This window comes from Typopeltis vanoorti, chromosome 5 (assembly GCF_054136105.1).
Source record: "Typopeltis vanoorti isolate ZY-2024b chromosome 5, IOZ_Tvanoo_1.0, whole genome shotgun sequence".
Taxonomy (NCBI): domain Eukaryota; kingdom Metazoa; phylum Arthropoda; class Arachnida; order Uropygi; family Thelyphonidae; genus Typopeltis; species Typopeltis vanoorti.
This window is the reverse complement of record NC_143553.1, coordinates 48,708,207-48,725,853: the sequence shown is the minus strand read 5'-3', so window position 1 is coordinate 48,725,853 and position 17,647 is coordinate 48,708,207. Positions and strand designations below refer to the sequence as shown.

Here is a 17,647-nt window from a genome sequence, read left to right as displayed (position 1 = left end):
CGAATGAGTTCAAAATAATTGTTAACGTTGATAGCGAACTTCCAGAATGAGCTTATTGATTCCATGGAAGTACCCTTGTATAATGATAAATTAATTATTTTAAAAAGTCGACCATTATTCAGAATATTAAATTTTGTTCTAAAGTAAAAATAAGTTATTTTTTTATATTCTCCATAAAAAAAATTTGTAGAGTTTGTAAACCTATTATAACATGTGCGTACATAATGTATAAACCATTTACGTATATATAAAAACCAGTAAAACTTGAGTTAAATAAAAATAATACATAAAATAAAGTAAAATTCAAGATTTTTTAAAAAACTAAGATTTAAAAATTTAATAAATTAAAATTAAATAAAATTGAGATTAAGAATTTAAATAATAAAAATTAAGTAAACATTAACTAATTATATCCGAAATAATAATAAAAAAATCGGCTGAATGTTCATCGCTTCAAGCGACATAATTTTAAGGTACGTATGTAAACAAAACAGTAAAGAACCATCCGCGATTGTGCTTTTATAATTTTCATGGTAAAATGGCTCTTATTTTACTGTGTTTATGTCATTTATTTCGATTTTTTAAAGACTGTATCACACTTATTCCAAGAAATTTGGACTGTAATATAAATATGTAAGCGTAAATGAAATTATGTTTGTTGGAATACCCACTCAAGTGTACATTTAAAGAAGAAAAAAAAAGATTCTGTAAAATCAAAAAGTGAGGGAAAAAATCTGTTGTATTTGTTGAAGAATTCAAGTTTTATATGCATATATTACTTGTTTTTCTTCAAGATATCAAATTTACACAGATAAACGTGTTCAAATCGTAGTAAGCTCGTTTTTCCAAGTAATTAAAATATTCCTGTATAGATTTCGAACGTTTCTAATACGAAAATCTCGTCCATCTTCTGACTTTTTAGTGTATATTACTACTATATTAGTGGAAACCTTAGGGACCATGGGAGGTGGATACTTTAGTCTCTTAGGTGATATGTGTGGGGAATTAGCACTGTTGTTTTTGACAAATTTCTTCTTTTCTTAATAATTTGTGGCACGTTGGTAGATAACATAAAGATATTAATTTACAAAAAAGTTGCAACTGGCCTTCATTGAAATAAGACTACGTGACTTGTATACCAAGAAACTGGGTATGCCATTTTCTGGTGTGTGTGTGGGGGGGGGGGGGGGGGTGTTTACAAAGCATCTGACGAGGATTTTTCTGATGATTCAACAAAAAGAAATGTGATCCATAAACTTGAGTGGTGAATAGGAGGGTGAGGAGTATTCTTTATTTTATTTCATTTTATTTATTTATTTATTACTACTTGGAGAGTTATAAGTGAGTGGAAAATATTGCAAAAGATGTGAATGAATTTAAGCTTCAATATCATAGAATATAAAGTTTATGGATCACATTTCATTTTGTTAACTCACCTCAAAAATCCTTGTCAAATCCTTGGTCAGATTCCCCAACCTCCCACACACACACAGGAAAATGGCATACTCAGTTTTTTGGTATACAAGTCATGGAGTTTCATTTCAATGAAGGCCAATTGCAACTTTTTTGTAAAAGAAAGCATATCAAAAGTTCCTGGCAAATAAGTCAGCTTGTGCTCTTAGAGAATACAGAGACAAATGTAAGAAAGCTAAACACTGTAAAACTAGCTAAATTATTTTCTATGTTCTTGTCAAAGTCCTCCCAGGACTTTGACAAGAACATAGAAAATAAATATCAAGAAAGTGGCAAAATATTCTAGAGGTTGTTGAAGAAGCTTAGAAATGAAGGAAAGAATGCTGTAAAAGGAGTTAAACATGATAAAGGTGACATGAAAATGCAAGAAAAAGATATTCTTGAAATATGGAGTAATTACTTCAAAAAATTGCTAAATGAAACAAGCAATGATAGCACATTGGTAAAAAACACTCATCAGGCATACAGTCAAGAATACATATTACTTGAAGTAAAAAAAGCCATCAAAGGCCTGAAATGTTGAAAGGCAGCAGGAGTAGATGATATTCGGCCAGAAATGCTGAAGTATTGTAGTATAAAAGTCTTACAGCGGCTGCACTGCATAGTTCAGAATGCCTGGACAGAGGGACGAATTCCCGATGATCGGAGTAGAGCTCTCATAGAACCCATATATGAAAAGGGAAATAAAACTGAATGTGAGAATTACAGAGGCATTTCATTAAGATATATGCAAGTATACTTGAGAAACGGTTGAGAAGAATTGTGGAAGAAAAACTTAGTTAATAACAAGCTGGATTCAGGCCAAATAGAGGCTGTCAGGATCAGATCTTCACTATATGACAAATAGTTGAGAAAGCATGGGAATATAACAAAGATCTATACTTAAGTTTTGGCGAACTGGAAAAGGCATATGACAAGGTGCCACGAGAGAAGCTATTCAATACGCTACAGTTATATGGTGTCAATGGGGCATTATATCAAGCAATACTTAGTCTTTATTTGAGTTGTAAGTCAGCAGTTAGAATTGAAGGAAGTACAGGAAGATGGTTTAATGTTAAATCTGGTGTGAGACAAGGATGTGCATTATTCTCTCTGTTATTCATTATCTATATGGATCACATTATGAAGGAAAGTGGTATTAAACATGATATCAAAATTGGAGATGTTAATGTCAGCTCTTTGCTTTATGTGGACAATGTTATACTTCTAAATAAATCCACTACAAGTCTGCAAGATTTCTTGACTAAATTGAATAACTGTTGTAATTGATATGGTATGAAGGTCAGCAATAAAAAGACAAAGACAATGAAAATAGGCAGAATCGTTGAAAATGCCAACTGCTTTGTGAACAGAGAACCTGTGGAACAAGTAAAACATTTCAGCTACTTAGGCACGATTTTTAGTGAAGATGGTAAATTAAATATAGAAATTGACAACAGAATCAGCAAAGCTGGTATGGTAAGAAGTTAATTGAATAAATTCATATGGAATAAGAAAGAAATTAGCCAAAACACTAAATTAGCTGTATACAAGACAGTGTGGAAATCAATTTTAACATATGGATCTGAGATCTTGGTCAGAAGTAAGACACTTGACCAAAGACTAGAGACCGCAGATATGAGAGTCCTGAGAAAGATTAGAGGTGTCAACAGGTGAAATCAATGGCAATATCATATTAAAAATGACGATATTAGGAAAGAACTTGGCATTGTCAGCATCGAGGAATGCGTTAGCAGAGCTAATCTCAGGTGGTATGGTCACTTAAACAGAATGGGCGAGAAAAGATTAGCATAACAAGTGTTCTCTGCCAGGTTGACAGGAAAACGATCCAGAGGAAGGCTAAGATATAGGTGGATTGATACGGTACAGAGTGCTTTAGACGATAGAAATATAAGAAATATCCTGTACACTCCTTGAGGGTACATGACAGGAATTTGATGATGATCTCTCTCATCCTTGATGAGCCTTTGACTATAGGAGATTAATGTAATAATTAATAGCTGTTATGTTACATCTTCAAGGAGTCCAAGGAATCATCGAAGGAGGGTATTCTACTCTACTGCACACAACTTACCATTGCACTTCATACTTAATCCACAAGCTACACAAAATGCCATTATAATAAACACATATCCAATATTGCTCCATTGTGGTAAGGGATAAGTGTTGTATTACACTCTTAATTATGTTATACCACACTTTGCAGTTTATTAATGTTTGTTTTCTGATTGGAGTATTCTAGAGCAAAGCAATGTATGTGTGTTACAAAGAAGGTTTCGTTTTGAATTTTTCAGAATATTAATGCAGCAGTCAAAAACAATGTTAGAAATTATTAGCAGACTTGACAAATTGTTTATTATGGGTGTTACTTGGAAAAAATAATCCAAAATGTACTTCAAGTCTTGTGCTGGGCAATCCATCTATCCACCTGTTCATTAGACATCATGCTGTATGCTTCAACTCTCTGAAGATCAGTTACTCCAGACACATTCATCCATCCATATCATTGATGGTCTACCCCTTCTTCTTTTCCCAGGAATTTTACATGGAAGTCCTCCTTCCATCCTTTTAGTGTGTCCAAAGTATTTTGATTTTCTTATGTCAATATCCTTAAGGAGCCTTGAAGTTCTCCTGATCCTTTCTAGGCACGCATCTATTTGTCAGCCTTTCAATATACGATATCCTCAACAGCCTTCTGTAACTCCACATCTCAAAAGCTGCTATCCTTTTCCTATCAGACTTCTTTATGTTCCAAGTCTCACATCCATAAGTTGCTTTTGGAAAAACAGCAGCATCCAAAATCCTGAACTTTGTTTCCATGGAGATAGATCCATCCTTCTAGATTTTAGACAAGTCTTTGACTGTTGTTTTGGCCATTTCCTAATCTTCTGAACAGCAGTTTTTTACATTAATAATGGATTCCAGGTAAAACTTGCTGACTTCCTCAATTCTTTCTTCATTAAAATATACTTGTTTCCCAGGAGCTTCCCTGTCTGTATCTTTGTCTTTGCTAGGATTGAGCTGAGGTTCTCTGTTCTTACTGATCTCATTAACTTTGACAAGAATTTGTCCCAGTTCTTCCTTTTCATTACAGAGGAGTACTACATCATCAGCATACATCAGATTACTGATCAATCTACCACCTATCTTAAAGCCTGTTTTGAGCTCATCCAATGCTACATCATACATGATATCCTCACATGTTGAATATGGTCAAAAACTTTTGAGTGCTCTATGAAACATGTTACCATAGGGTGTCTAAATTCTTTATACATTTCTATGATTTGTCTAAGGCAAAGGATCTGATCTCTGCTTACCTTTCCTAAAACCCACTTGTTCCTTAGGTATCTTTGCCTCAACTTTGGCCTTAATCCTATTTAGAATGATCTTTAATAAAAATCTTGTTTTCATGAGATATTAAACTAATAGCTCTATAGTTCTTACAATCTTTCATATTTCCCTTATATAGTGGTATGAAACTGACTTCTTCCAGTCTCTAAGCCATGATCCTGTCTCCCATATCCTTGTAATCAGCCTATGAAAGGAGAAGTTATATACTAATAAATGTGATTATTATTATTCTTACTGCTCCATTCCTGTTTTTGATGACATTCAATTTGGGCTTACACATGTGCTTTAAGTCACTAATTAAATGAAATGTCCTTTTATAATTGCACCTCCTCATATGGAATTCTATCTCTTCACATTTATTAGTATATGTCTAATGGCTCTTCTGACTTCTCGATGTAATCTCTTATATTCTTCAGTCTCTGTGTCTTCTAGTTTTTCTATCTGTCTTATTTCAATTAGATCTCACACTGAATCTAATATCCATGGGTCTTCTGGTCTTATTGAGCCAAGATACTTCTTGACTCTACCCTGTATTATAAGCTGGCATGGTTGGACAAGTGGTTAGCATATCCGCTCTCCAGCCAAAAGGGTGCGGGTTTGAATCCTGCCGTGGGCATGGATGTTTGTGATTGTCTGTGAAAATACTAGTAGTGGTGGGTGGTAGATGGTATTGGTGCGGTTGCGGTTCATTGTAGTTGATGGATTGAGTAGTGGAAACGAAGAATTGTAGAGTAGGTGCCCTCCCCTCAATGAGTCTTTGGATTTCCTGGAGGTGTCACGTAATAATAATAATAATAACCTTGACTCCTTCCCAAAGCATTTCTGGCGAGTTCTGTCATTAGTCTCCAATTCAGCCAAGTCGATGTTTCTTCTGTGAACCCACTAGGAATTACTCTAACATTCAGTCTAGTGGAATGTGCCTGACTTGTAAGGTTTTTCAGTCTTAGTCTTACTAGCTGATGGTCTGTACCACATTCTGCTCCAGGACAAGTATGCTTGTCCTGGAGCAGAATGTGGTACAGACCATCCAAGATGCTTGTTTTTCACCGTTGGAGAGCCAGGATGTAATCAATCTGATGCCTTGATCTGTCACTGTTAGGTGTCCAGGTATGGGTCTGCCGTGGATGTTTCTGGAAGCAGGTATTGGAAATAACTAATCTGTTAGCATGGGCAATTTCCAACAGTCTTTCACCACCGGTGTTACATTCACCCAGACAAAACATGCCACACTCAGGCCTAACTCTCATACTCTTTCCCGCTTTTGTATTCACGTCTCCTAAGATGTAAATCTTAGAGGGACTTTAATGCAAAAGTGGGAAAGTAAAGTACATCTCTCCTTGGTAGGCAGTCCAAAACAATTGGTAAGCTTTCATAGAATTCCTCACTCTCTTCATCAGGCCTATCTCTTTAGGGTACATAAACTACCATGATTGACATATTGGTGGGATGACCCTTTAAGTCTAATACAAAGTATCTAGTTATTAACAGGATTGTAACCAAGAAGGGTTCTTGCTTGAACTATTTTCAGTATCACAGCTATGCCATGATGCTTTTGAGTCACCTGCTGAATAAACAACTAACTTGCTATCCTATCTTTTGAAGTGATCTTCTCTAATCCATCTAGTCTCTGTAATTCCCAGGATGTCAATTTTATACCTCTCCATCTCTTTGCACACAATATCAAGAGTACCCATCTGTAGATCTCGAACGTTCTGTGGTCCTATGTAAAATTCCCCTCCAAGATTAATCCTATACCTTCTGTATTCCTCATTCACAATATCACTGACTTTTGTTGGAGACTGTAATATACTTCTCGAACAGGACCCTCTATCTAAGCCCTGAATGCGGCTCTGATTATTCTGCGCAACAGCCAATGAAGCATGATATGTATTATAAGGCACAACCATATTAGCATTTTTTAGTAAAGTCACTGGAAGGAAAAAAAAGTAGTAGGGTTGCAGAGGCCCTTTCCACTTATCTAGGAAGATTTGTTCCCCAGTTCATCCCACATTGGCCAGGTGGATTGAGATTTCTGCCTACTAGGCAAACTCCCACTGCATAAGACGAAATGAAATAGCGAATAGGAAAAATTCACCCTTAGCTCTTATATACTCTAATAGCATTGGGGGGGGGATAAGAAGAAAAGACAGAAGGAAAGAAAGAGGGGGGGGCTAGTCTACAGATAATATAAGAGATGCATATTACATGACGTAAAGCATGGTACCTCAGGGTTCCCACTTCTGTACTCACTAAAGTGAGCCCTTGAGCTGGGCGAAGTGTACTGAAAATGTTTTTCAGTTGTTTGATCATATTAGCTGGTTAAGGGTTCATGCCAGATTAATGTAGAAGCATTTTTTTTTTTTATATAGAGCAGAGGAAGACAGGAATCCATCTCTAGAAGTTATAAGGAGGATGTGAGTAGGAAAGTGAGGAACTTTGCATGGATTGCATGGAGAGTGAAATGAGTGGAATACATTGCCTAAAAATGTGGTAAGTGCAGAAAGCATGAATAATGCAAAGATTTGATGGTATTGTATGTGTCTGTGGTGACAGTTATGATATCCTATGATGAGTCTTGAGCTTCATGAATGTGTGATGATAATTGCTACTGGCTTTTGGAAGGTTTTTTTTTTGCTAGCTTCAGTTATAATTAATCTTCATCATCATCATCTGATGTTGCTGTTTTTGTGGATTTTTCTCTTTTCTCACAGAATCTTAAAGCCTCAACCAAACTCTCTTGCATGGTCATAAATAAAAATGCATATAATGTGGAAACATATTTTTTGCCTCTAAAGTTTATCAATAAATTTTGTGATTTTGAATATGGTTATATGGATATTATTTGCACTTAACCATATTTTGAAATAAAGTGGTAAATCCATAACTGGATTCTGTTTATATTCAGTGATTGTTGGATAAGCATGAGATTTTAAAAAGACATTTTGATTTTTTTAACAGTTTTTAAAATGTGTTATTATTATGTGACACCTCCAAGGAGTCCAAGTCTTCTTTCACTCTGCCTTATCCCATGTTAAACGGGGTCGGCGCACCAATCTTTAACCTTCCTCTTCCAAGTTCTCCGGTCCAGAGCATCCTTCGGACTCCATCCTTTCTCCCTAAGATCCTCTGTTATCTTATCCCTTCACCTGAGCTTGGGCCTCTGCCTGTTTTCTTCCTTCCCTCCAACTCCATATACTCCACTCGTTTATCAACATACTCCTCACCCTTCCTCTCAACATGTCCAAACCACTTCAGCCTACTTTTTTGTATCTTCTTGCCAATTGGTCCCACCTTAACCGTCCCTCTGATGTAGTCATTCCTTATCCTGTCCTTTGTCACACCACTCGTCCATCTCAACATCCGCATCTCCGCTACCTCTTCCTCTCCTGTGCCTTGGTTATAGGCCACGCCTCTGCACCATGGAGCATCGCCGGCCTCACCACCATCTTATAGAGTTTTCCTTTCCTCTTACAACTCACTCTCTTGTCACACAGGACCCTGCTCATCTTCCTCCAATTCATCCAACCGCATGTTATTTGGTGCTGTATTTCCTCATCCAGGTCACCGTTCCATTCCAAGTAATGTTGTATAAATATACACATAATCTGGAAAGTTCAAAATTTTCTATATCATTCTAGATATACTGTATTATACATACTTCCTTCCCATATCACAGCACTCACACTTTGCTAATCCTTCTTCTCCCTATGAGTGTGATATTATTTAAGAATATTCTATAACACTTATTAATAACTCTTGATTTCAAATTATGGTGATATGGATATTATTATTAATCATTAAAGCTATAAATTTGGAAACTCATCTGGTAACTTAAAGACAGCACTATTTATTCACATAACATAAAAATAAATAAAGAAAAAAAAACTAGACTAGAAAATAGAATATGCAATCAATAATTAAATTTTAATTGTATTATTGACTTATTGAGGGAAGTTATATATTACTTGCACCAGATGTCAAACCTGTTCTTGAATTCATTCACACTACTTGCACATACAACATCCAGTGACAGTCCATTCCAATGATGTGCTACTCTATGTAAGAAAAATCTAGTTCTCACTCCCTTCTTGATGGCATTCATCCTCAAGTCTCAAGGATGTCCTTTTCCCCACTCACCATGAAATGAAAAAAAATTTCATATATTGGTATCCTGTATAACCCTTTCAGAACTTCTTAATCATATCACCCCTCTTCTATTGCTCATGTCTGCGATCTCCAAATTCTCATTCTGTCTTCATAGTCAGCATTCAACAATCCTGATATAATTTTGACACTCTCCTTTGTACTCTCGATTGTATCAGAACCACAATGGAAACCAGGAGATCAGACCTCCACACTATAGTCCAGATGAAGTCTTATCAAGGCCTTGTAAAGAGGCAGAATTATCTCCTCATCTTTACATGTCAAGGTTCATTTCAGCATTGCAGTTATCTCTGAGTTGCATTTGCAATCTTTGCTATATGGCCCTTGAACTTCAACTTCTCTCAACTGATCATTTCCTTCTAACATAATCCCACCAATATAATGTGACATTGGATATCTCATTACACAAAAGGGCATGCTTTTACATTTACTAACATTGAACTAACAACCATTTTCAAATGCTCACAATTCTAGCCTATTCAAATTATTTCACCAGTGCATTCTTGATTACCCTGTCAAATCATCGTCTATTGCCTTTCAAATCCTTACCAATGTTACTAATGCAGATCTGATCCTTGTGGCACACTGCTGGTTATCCTTAAACATGCATACTCTATTTTGAGGGATGAAAAACATTAGTTTCCTGAAGGGAAAACCTGTCCACTTCCTTATGCGAAATAACTCACCTTCCATTAAAAAGCTCTTCTTTGTGTGTATATCAGTGATTAGGGAAACATTGAAGGTGGGGGAGGAGCTCCACTGATCATATCAAGCAAATTACCATTAATATAGTACTCTTCCAGTAATGTCTGCAGTCCAAAATGCATACTTACACTTATTTTAGTCCAAACTAAAATACTTACATGCATTTTAGTCCAAAATGCATACTTACACAAAAACTTACATTTATTAGCAACATTAAGCTGATGTTCATTGCCACTTCTTCTTGATATCTCTCAGTCAGCCATCCTCTTATAATGCCAGTATTTTATAATGCAATCCCATATTTTTCAGTTTATGCAGCAGTTTTCCATTATGTATTCTGTCAAAAGCTTTTAGCAAAATCCAAAAGTATCATCGTGTATCCACACTCCATGTCTAACTCAACAGTGACATTGTTATAGAATGTGAGCAAGTTGCTCAAACATGACCTTCCCTTAGTAAACCCATGCTGTTCATTGCAAAGTATAGTTTCTCTGTCAACCCATTTCTGTATGTGAGCCCTAACCAACTTTTCCAAAATTTTCACCACCACTCCAGAGGTACTGATAGGTCAGTAGTTGGATACATCAATCTTTGCATCACCCTTGTGTAATGGATTACCATACATTCTTTCCACTCCTGTGGAATCTTCTCTGTTCTGAGACTCAGATTATATAGCTCTGCCAAAGGAATAGCCAGTTCAGCTGAACACTTGACTTATATCAATGCTGACTTTGTATCCATGCTACCCTATTGCAGAATTATTATTCAGGTTGTGCAACTGCTCTAGTACCTACTCATACATTTGAGTTTCTTTATCCAGTGATTAGGCAGCAGTGAGTGTAGTGTTACATACACCAGGTTGATAGCTTTTGGCAAAGGGAGAACCCATTATAAATTAAAAATACCAAGAAATTATATACTTGGTTTAATCCATTATCCAAGTGTAAGCAAACAATGTTTGTGCCTGAGGCATCTTTCAGGACTGGAGCAACTCCTGGCAAAGGTGGTATGACTTCACATCACTTGCCTTAGTACCCCATAATGCAAAGCATATCTTCTTGCAGACATGTATAATGCTATGTATTATGGGAAGAGTTACTACCCAGACTGGTTTCGACCTTTATTGAGGTCTCATTTGTGGGAGCCGGACCTGGAGGTGAGATACCAAGGTTGAAGTAATGCAGAAGTCATATTTTCCTACATGAGTTGCCAAAAGGTGTCACACCTTATTATTAAAATACTCTCGATTAGAGATAGATAGTTGTTGATATCTTTAATTTATAATATAACCAAGTGAAAAACTTTCAACAACTGGCTATCTCTAATCCAGAGTATTTTAATAATAGGGTGTCCTTTTGGCAATTCATGTAGGAAAATATGACTTCTGCATTACTTCAGCCTTGGTATTTCACCTCCGGGTCTGGCTCCCACTGATGAGACCTCAATAAAGATCGAAACCGGTCTGGGTAGTGACCCTTCCCATAATGCATAGTATTATATACATGTCTGCAAGGAGATGTGTTTTGCATTATGGGATACTAAGGCAAGTGATGTGAAGTCATGCCACCTTTGCCACGAGTTGTCCCAGTCCTGAAAGATACTTCAGGCACAAACTTTGTTTGCTTACACTTGGATAATGGATTAAACCAAGTATATAATTTCTTGGTATCTTTAATTTATAATATGAGCACCCATTAATTGAACAATCTCTTCTACATCTGTCACCTGTACACCATCTGCATTCAGAAGAATTATTCTTTCATATCCATTCTTTCTTTTACTTGCAGCATAACGATTTTGGAAGAAAACTCATAAAGGACATTACATCCATGCACAGTTACACCTTCACCTTTGTCAGAAAAGTGGGACTGCTAAAAATTAATACATCGTGCTCATACTTTATGTTCTACAGATGACTTATAAAATCCAGGAGTTACAGTATGTTACATTAACTTTTCTAATGGCTGAGACCATTTATCAATGTAGCTTTCCTGCTTTTTTTGCTCAAGAAGAATTACTTGCATTTCACTTCCTTATGCCAGAGGAATATCAGAAAGTGTTGCTAAAATTCTCAAGCAGCTTAACATTTATGTTGCATTTCATCCTATCTAGAAAATCTGTGGATAGGATGAAATGATAAGATACTGCCATTAAACTTTCCAGTCATCTGCAAGCTTCCTTGCTCTTGTGACCTATCTTATTTTGGACAATTTCAAAGATCTGTCTCTATTTGCCATGAGGATTTTTCAGGTTCATGAAGTAATAGGAACCTGAACAATCTGGATTCATTCCCTCCTAAACACAGGGTCCTGTTGAAGAATACAAAAATTCTGCATACAAGTTGATTCTTAGAAAGGCTTTATAAAGAAAACTTCAAAACATTGTTACATCCTATTTGAACAGGATTTTGCAGTTCTGATGGAAATAGTACTTCTTCAATATGTTAACCTTTTCTTAGTTTTTTAATTAATTATTTTTTTTTTAACTTTAGAAATGTATTGACCATTTGTTACTTTTCTTTATAAACGGTTGGATAGGCTTATGTGTTCATCAGACATGTTGTAATAGATTTAATGGTATTGATATGAACACAGATGGATAAGAAAATAACTATTTATTAACTTAAAAGCTAATATTTTGCTGGTATTATATCCAGCATCTTCAGAGCACACAACACAAAGTTTGTTACAAATGCAAGACAACCACAATCCGGTGTAACAGTGGAGCTAGTATAAGTAATTGCAGCGTGCAACACAAGACTAAAGTCATAATAGGGTGCCATCTAGGTTAAAAAATGAAATAAAAGAAAAAAAAGAAAAAAAAAGTTCAAAGTTTTGAAATAGTAGTCCAAATAATAGTCTTAGGAAGTTTGAAAAAAAATAAAATAAAATAAAAGTAATAAATATTAATTTGGTCCTAGGATGACTGTCTCCCAAATCTTTGGTAGATTTATACAGCCATACTTGTTAAGGTTTGGAGTATGTTTTAAGGCTTCTATTGATTCCAGGAACAACCTCTCTGACTTGTAGAAGCTTCTGTGCATTACTTTTGTTTCTTTCCAATTGATCCTGTGTGCAGGGGTATCCAAAGCATGGTCTGCCAGACCCGACTTGCCATAGCGAAAGTGTCAGATATATTTTTTGTGCTCACTGAGGCAGATGTCCACAGTTCTTCCTGTCTGTCCGTAGTAGGCTTGATGGCAAGAACAGGGCACTTCATAGACTCCTGGATGTGATAAAGGACGGCATTTGTCCTTAGGTGAACGGATGAGAGTTGCTAATTTTACATAAGGTTTAAATACTGTGCGTAGTTGGTGTTTGTTAAGTACCCTCGATATCTTTTCAGATGTGCCTTTAATGTATGGGATAGTGATAGTTTTGTTGTAGTCTTCTGTGGTAGATAGAGGGGATTTCTGGGTAGCATTTAGTATGTTATCTATCTTATGTGGATTATAACCATTGGTTAAGAAGGTGTGACGTAGGTGAGAAAGTTCAGCAGTGAGAGCAATTTCATTGGAACAGATTGCTCTAGCTCTATGGGTTAGTGTTTTTAAGATACCATATTGTTGAGAAGGGTGATGGTGCGATTGGGTGTGTGAGTATTTCCCTGTATGTGTGGGTTTTCGAAATAAACCGAAAATGATAAGAAACCTTCTGGAAGACGTGTGATCAGTGTGTCCAGGAAGGGCAGGCAGTCATTGGCTTCTAGTTCCATAGTAAAGTGGATTTTAGGGTGCTGGCTATTTAGATGCACTAAAAATGTATTCAATGTGTCTGGGCCATGTGACCAAATAGCAAACACATGATCAACATAGCGTAGCGAGAGACTAGGTTTGAGAGTGGCTGTATTGATAGCTAGTTTTTCCAGATGTTCTATGTAGAAGTTGGCTAAGGGGGGGGGGGGCGAACCCATAGCTGTCCCATCTAATTGTTTGCATCTTTTCCCTTTCCATGTAAAATAACCTGCCTATACTGTGAATTTAAATAGCTGAAATATACAAAAGAAATTGTCAAAAAACAAACTCAAATCCTTGCACGTTAAAACATCCAGAATATATGGTGCTCCTAAAATATACAAACAAGGTACACCTTTGTGTCCTGTTGTAGATAGTATAAACAGTCCTACATATAAACTAGCTAAACATTTAACCAAATTACTAACCATTCACACAAACAATTCTCCCTCTTTTGTTAAAAATTCTACCCACTTAAAAAAGTATTTTAGAAAACCACACCTTAAATAGTTCAGACCTAATGGTAAGTTTTGATATCACCTCATTATTCACTAATGTACCATTGACTGAAACACTTAACTTACTAAATTCACAATTTCCCCCTGATATATTTCAGCTATTTAAATTCACAATACAGGCAGGTTATTTTACATGGAAAGGGAAAATATACAAACAATTAGATGGGACAGCTATGGGTTTGCCCAATTCTCCCCCCTTAGCCAACTTCTATATAGAACATCTGGAAAAACTAGCTATCAACACAGCCACTCTCAAACCTAGTCTCTGACTACACTATGTTGATGATGTGTTTGCTATTTGGCCACATGGCCCAGACACATTGAATACATTTTTAGTGCATCTAAATAGCCAGCACCCTAAAATCCACTTTACAATGGAACTAGAAGACAATGACTGCCTACCCTTCCTGGACACACTGATCACACATCTTCCAGAAGGTTCCTTATCATTTTTGGTTTATAGAAAACCCACACATACAGGGAGATACTTACACAAACAATCACACCACCACTCTTCTCAACAATATGGTATCTTAAAAACACTAACCCATAGGGCCAGAACAATCTGTTCCAATGACATTGCTCTCACTGCTGAACTTTCTCACCTACGACACACCTTCTTAACCAACGGTTATAATCCCCATAAAATAGATAACATACTAAATGCTACCCAGAAATCCCCTCTATCTACCACAGAAGACTACAACAAAACTATCACCATCCCATACATTAAAGGCACATCTGAAAAGATATCTAGGGTGCTTAACAAACACCAACTACGCACAATATTTAAACCTTATGTAAAATTAGCAACTCTCATCCGTTCACCTAAGGACAAATGCACTCCTTTATCACATTTCCTGTGGACATCTGCCTCAGTGAACACAAAAAATATATCCAACACTTTCTCTATGGCAAGTCGGGTCTGGCAGACCATGCTTTGGATACCCCTGTGTTGGATTCTAATTATGTAGAAAATAGAATAAATGTTATTTGATTCAGAATCCAACATGACTTTCCGTCACAAGAACTATATTTGTAAATATTATTTGATGTAAATAACATAAATTATAATTGATATCATATAACTACCTTAATTATGTCAAATATTTAATTGCTTAATCAAAGAAATGTTTTAATGGTAAATAGATTCTGTATTAAATATTATTAAGCTGTTTTATTTATTATTTTGTCAATATTGTAAGAACTTATATTTGTAATTTAACTACGCATTTATTGGAATGCAAATATTCTATTTATTCTTTTCATGAAAGTTAACGTTATGTAATAACTGAATGTAGTTTTATAACCTAATGTAACATTCGCGAGAATGTTTACGTCTATCGGTTGTCAAAGAGACGCGTGGAAATAAACGAGCGCGTGTGAAGGGAGCGTTTGTGGAGGAGAAGAGAAAATAGATACGTAGTAGTAAGTAGGGAGTCAGAACGGAACTTTGGAACTATAAGGTAGCAAGGAAGTAAACTAAAGAAGTAGAAGTAATTAAAAGATTCCTAAGGATAGGAGTTGAGTAGATATTTTTTTTTATAAGTGAATCTTATAGTCGGCTGAAAGCAGAATCAGCCGTATTAATAAAAGGGAATTATTGCCGTAATCGGATAATTAGAGAACTGGACATTCAACGAAGAATTCTGAATAAATCCAGTCAGTCTACAATTATGACTGATTTCTGTACTACCATGAAAGGGAATTGTACGGAGTTAAACTAGTTGATGAATGATAAATAAGAATAATTAATGTACCTTATAGTTGTTATCTGGATTTTTGAAGCGCGATTAGTAATGTTTTAGTTATTTAGTGTTTCGCAAGTGTGATAAATACAATTTGAAAGTGTGCTCACAAAATATTGGAAGTACTAAAGATTATTTCTGGTAAGGACAGTCATATTAGTTTATTTCAGTGTATGCAGATTTAAGGATTAGTTCCGTTGCGCTGTTTCTAACATTAACTGTAGCTTACCATCGAGGCTGAGAGTTGAAAATATAGACATTGAAGTGATATCTACCGTGGTTAGTGCCTATTATGAGTTAATCGTAGAGTGTAGCTGAGAGATACATGGAAACTGAATAAATAAGAAATTCTATTGTAATAATTTGAGTAAAGAAACTTTGTGATTCTGAAACTGTGAATTTGTTTGTGAAAGTTTGGAAGATTGGATTAATATGAATGACTTGACTTGATATGTTAACTTGACTGGTTTGTCATATTTTGAAGTGGAATTTATGTAATTGTTATATAACCATATATTAAATGTTTTGTTTGTTAATTTAAATATTGTGTTTGCCTGAATTTCTTTTTACTGCACCATTCACAAGAACTCGAATCTAGCGGGAATCCCAGAAAGAAAGAAAATCAATACCATCGGCCTGATTGAATGAAAAGACTGCTAACTAATTTTGAATTAAACTTACTAATTCATATAGACTTATCTAAGGACAGAGAGGCGCAGTATAATAGAAATTTCTCTACCCTTAGATCAGTGATTAATTTGCAATTAGTTTTCCTTTATTTTATGAAAGTGACTTTTAGCAAGATGGCGGATTCGAACGTCAAGAGAACACGTCACGACACCCTGCACACAGGATCAATTAGAAAGAAACAAAAGTAATGCATAGAAGCTTCTACAAGTCAGAGAGGTTGTTCCTGGAATCAATAGAAACCTTAACAAGTATGGCTGTATAAATCTACCAAAGATTTGGGAGACAGTCATCCTAAGACCAAATTAATATTTATTACTTTTATTTTATTTTATTTTATTTTATTTTTTTTCAAACTTTCTAAGGCTATTATTTGGACTACTATTTCAAAACTTGGAACTTTTTTTTCTTTTTTTCTTTTTTTTCTTTTATTTAATTTTTTAAAATTTAATTTAATTTATTTTATTTTATTTTATTTTATTTTAACCAAGATGGCACCCTATTAGGACTTTAGTCTTGTGTTGCATACTGCAATTACTTATACTAGTCCCACTGTTACACCGGAGTGTGGTTATCTTGTATTTGTAATAAACTTTGTGTTGTATGCTCTTAAGATGCTGGATATAATACCAGCAAAATATTAGCTTTTAAGTTAATAAATAGTTATTTTCTTATCAATGTGTTTTCTTTATAAAGTTGTTGTGTCACTTTGTTGAATGTTATTTATTTATTTATTATTATTATTTTTTAAAGTTGTATATTTATGTTCTGTTTTTGTTCTGACAGTGTCTGCAATATGTTAGCAAAAATTTTACTAATAAATATTAATTTCATGTATGTCCACTGTTCTTTATTTAGTTTAATTGCCTAAATACTGGTGTTCTCATTTCACTCATATTTTTATCCTTTGCATATTTCCTCTAGTCACATTTATATCCTCTGATTTCATTAGCAATATCCCCCCCCGGATTTCTTTTTTTTTTTTCACTATCCACGAGAGTCATCATCATCGTTATTATTATTATTACTGGTAACTCCAAGGAGTCCTTAGACTCATCGAGGGAGGCCCTAACATCATGTCAAGAACAACTATTCAACATTCACACAGTATCTATCATACTTTGCCTTGATGAAAGTCATCATGATAGATATTATGTGAATATTGGTTAGTGTGGACTTCCTGTAATTAGCATGGGGTAAAGAGTGCCAGTTTCTCTAAATCCAGAGTAATTTAATAATAAGGTGGTACAGTGGTTGGCTACTCGTAT

The 17,647-nt window shown here is 35.3% G+C and overlaps 1 protein-coding gene across 1 annotated transcript in view; it reads left to right on the top strand.

The window, feature by feature from the left end:
* The first annotated feature begins 504 nt into the window (after positions 1 to 504).
* LOC150106378 (uroporphyrinogen-III synthase-like) overlaps positions 505 to 17,647 on the top strand; it is a 115,906-nt gene continuing 98,763 nt past the window's right edge. The window contains exon 1 of the mRNA XM_090392409.1: positions 505 to 533. Within this exon, the coding sequence (XP_090248535.1) occupies positions 531 to 533 (3 nt within the window). The 5' untranslated portion in view covers positions 505 to 530. The remainder of the gene's footprint in view (positions 534 to 17,647) is intronic.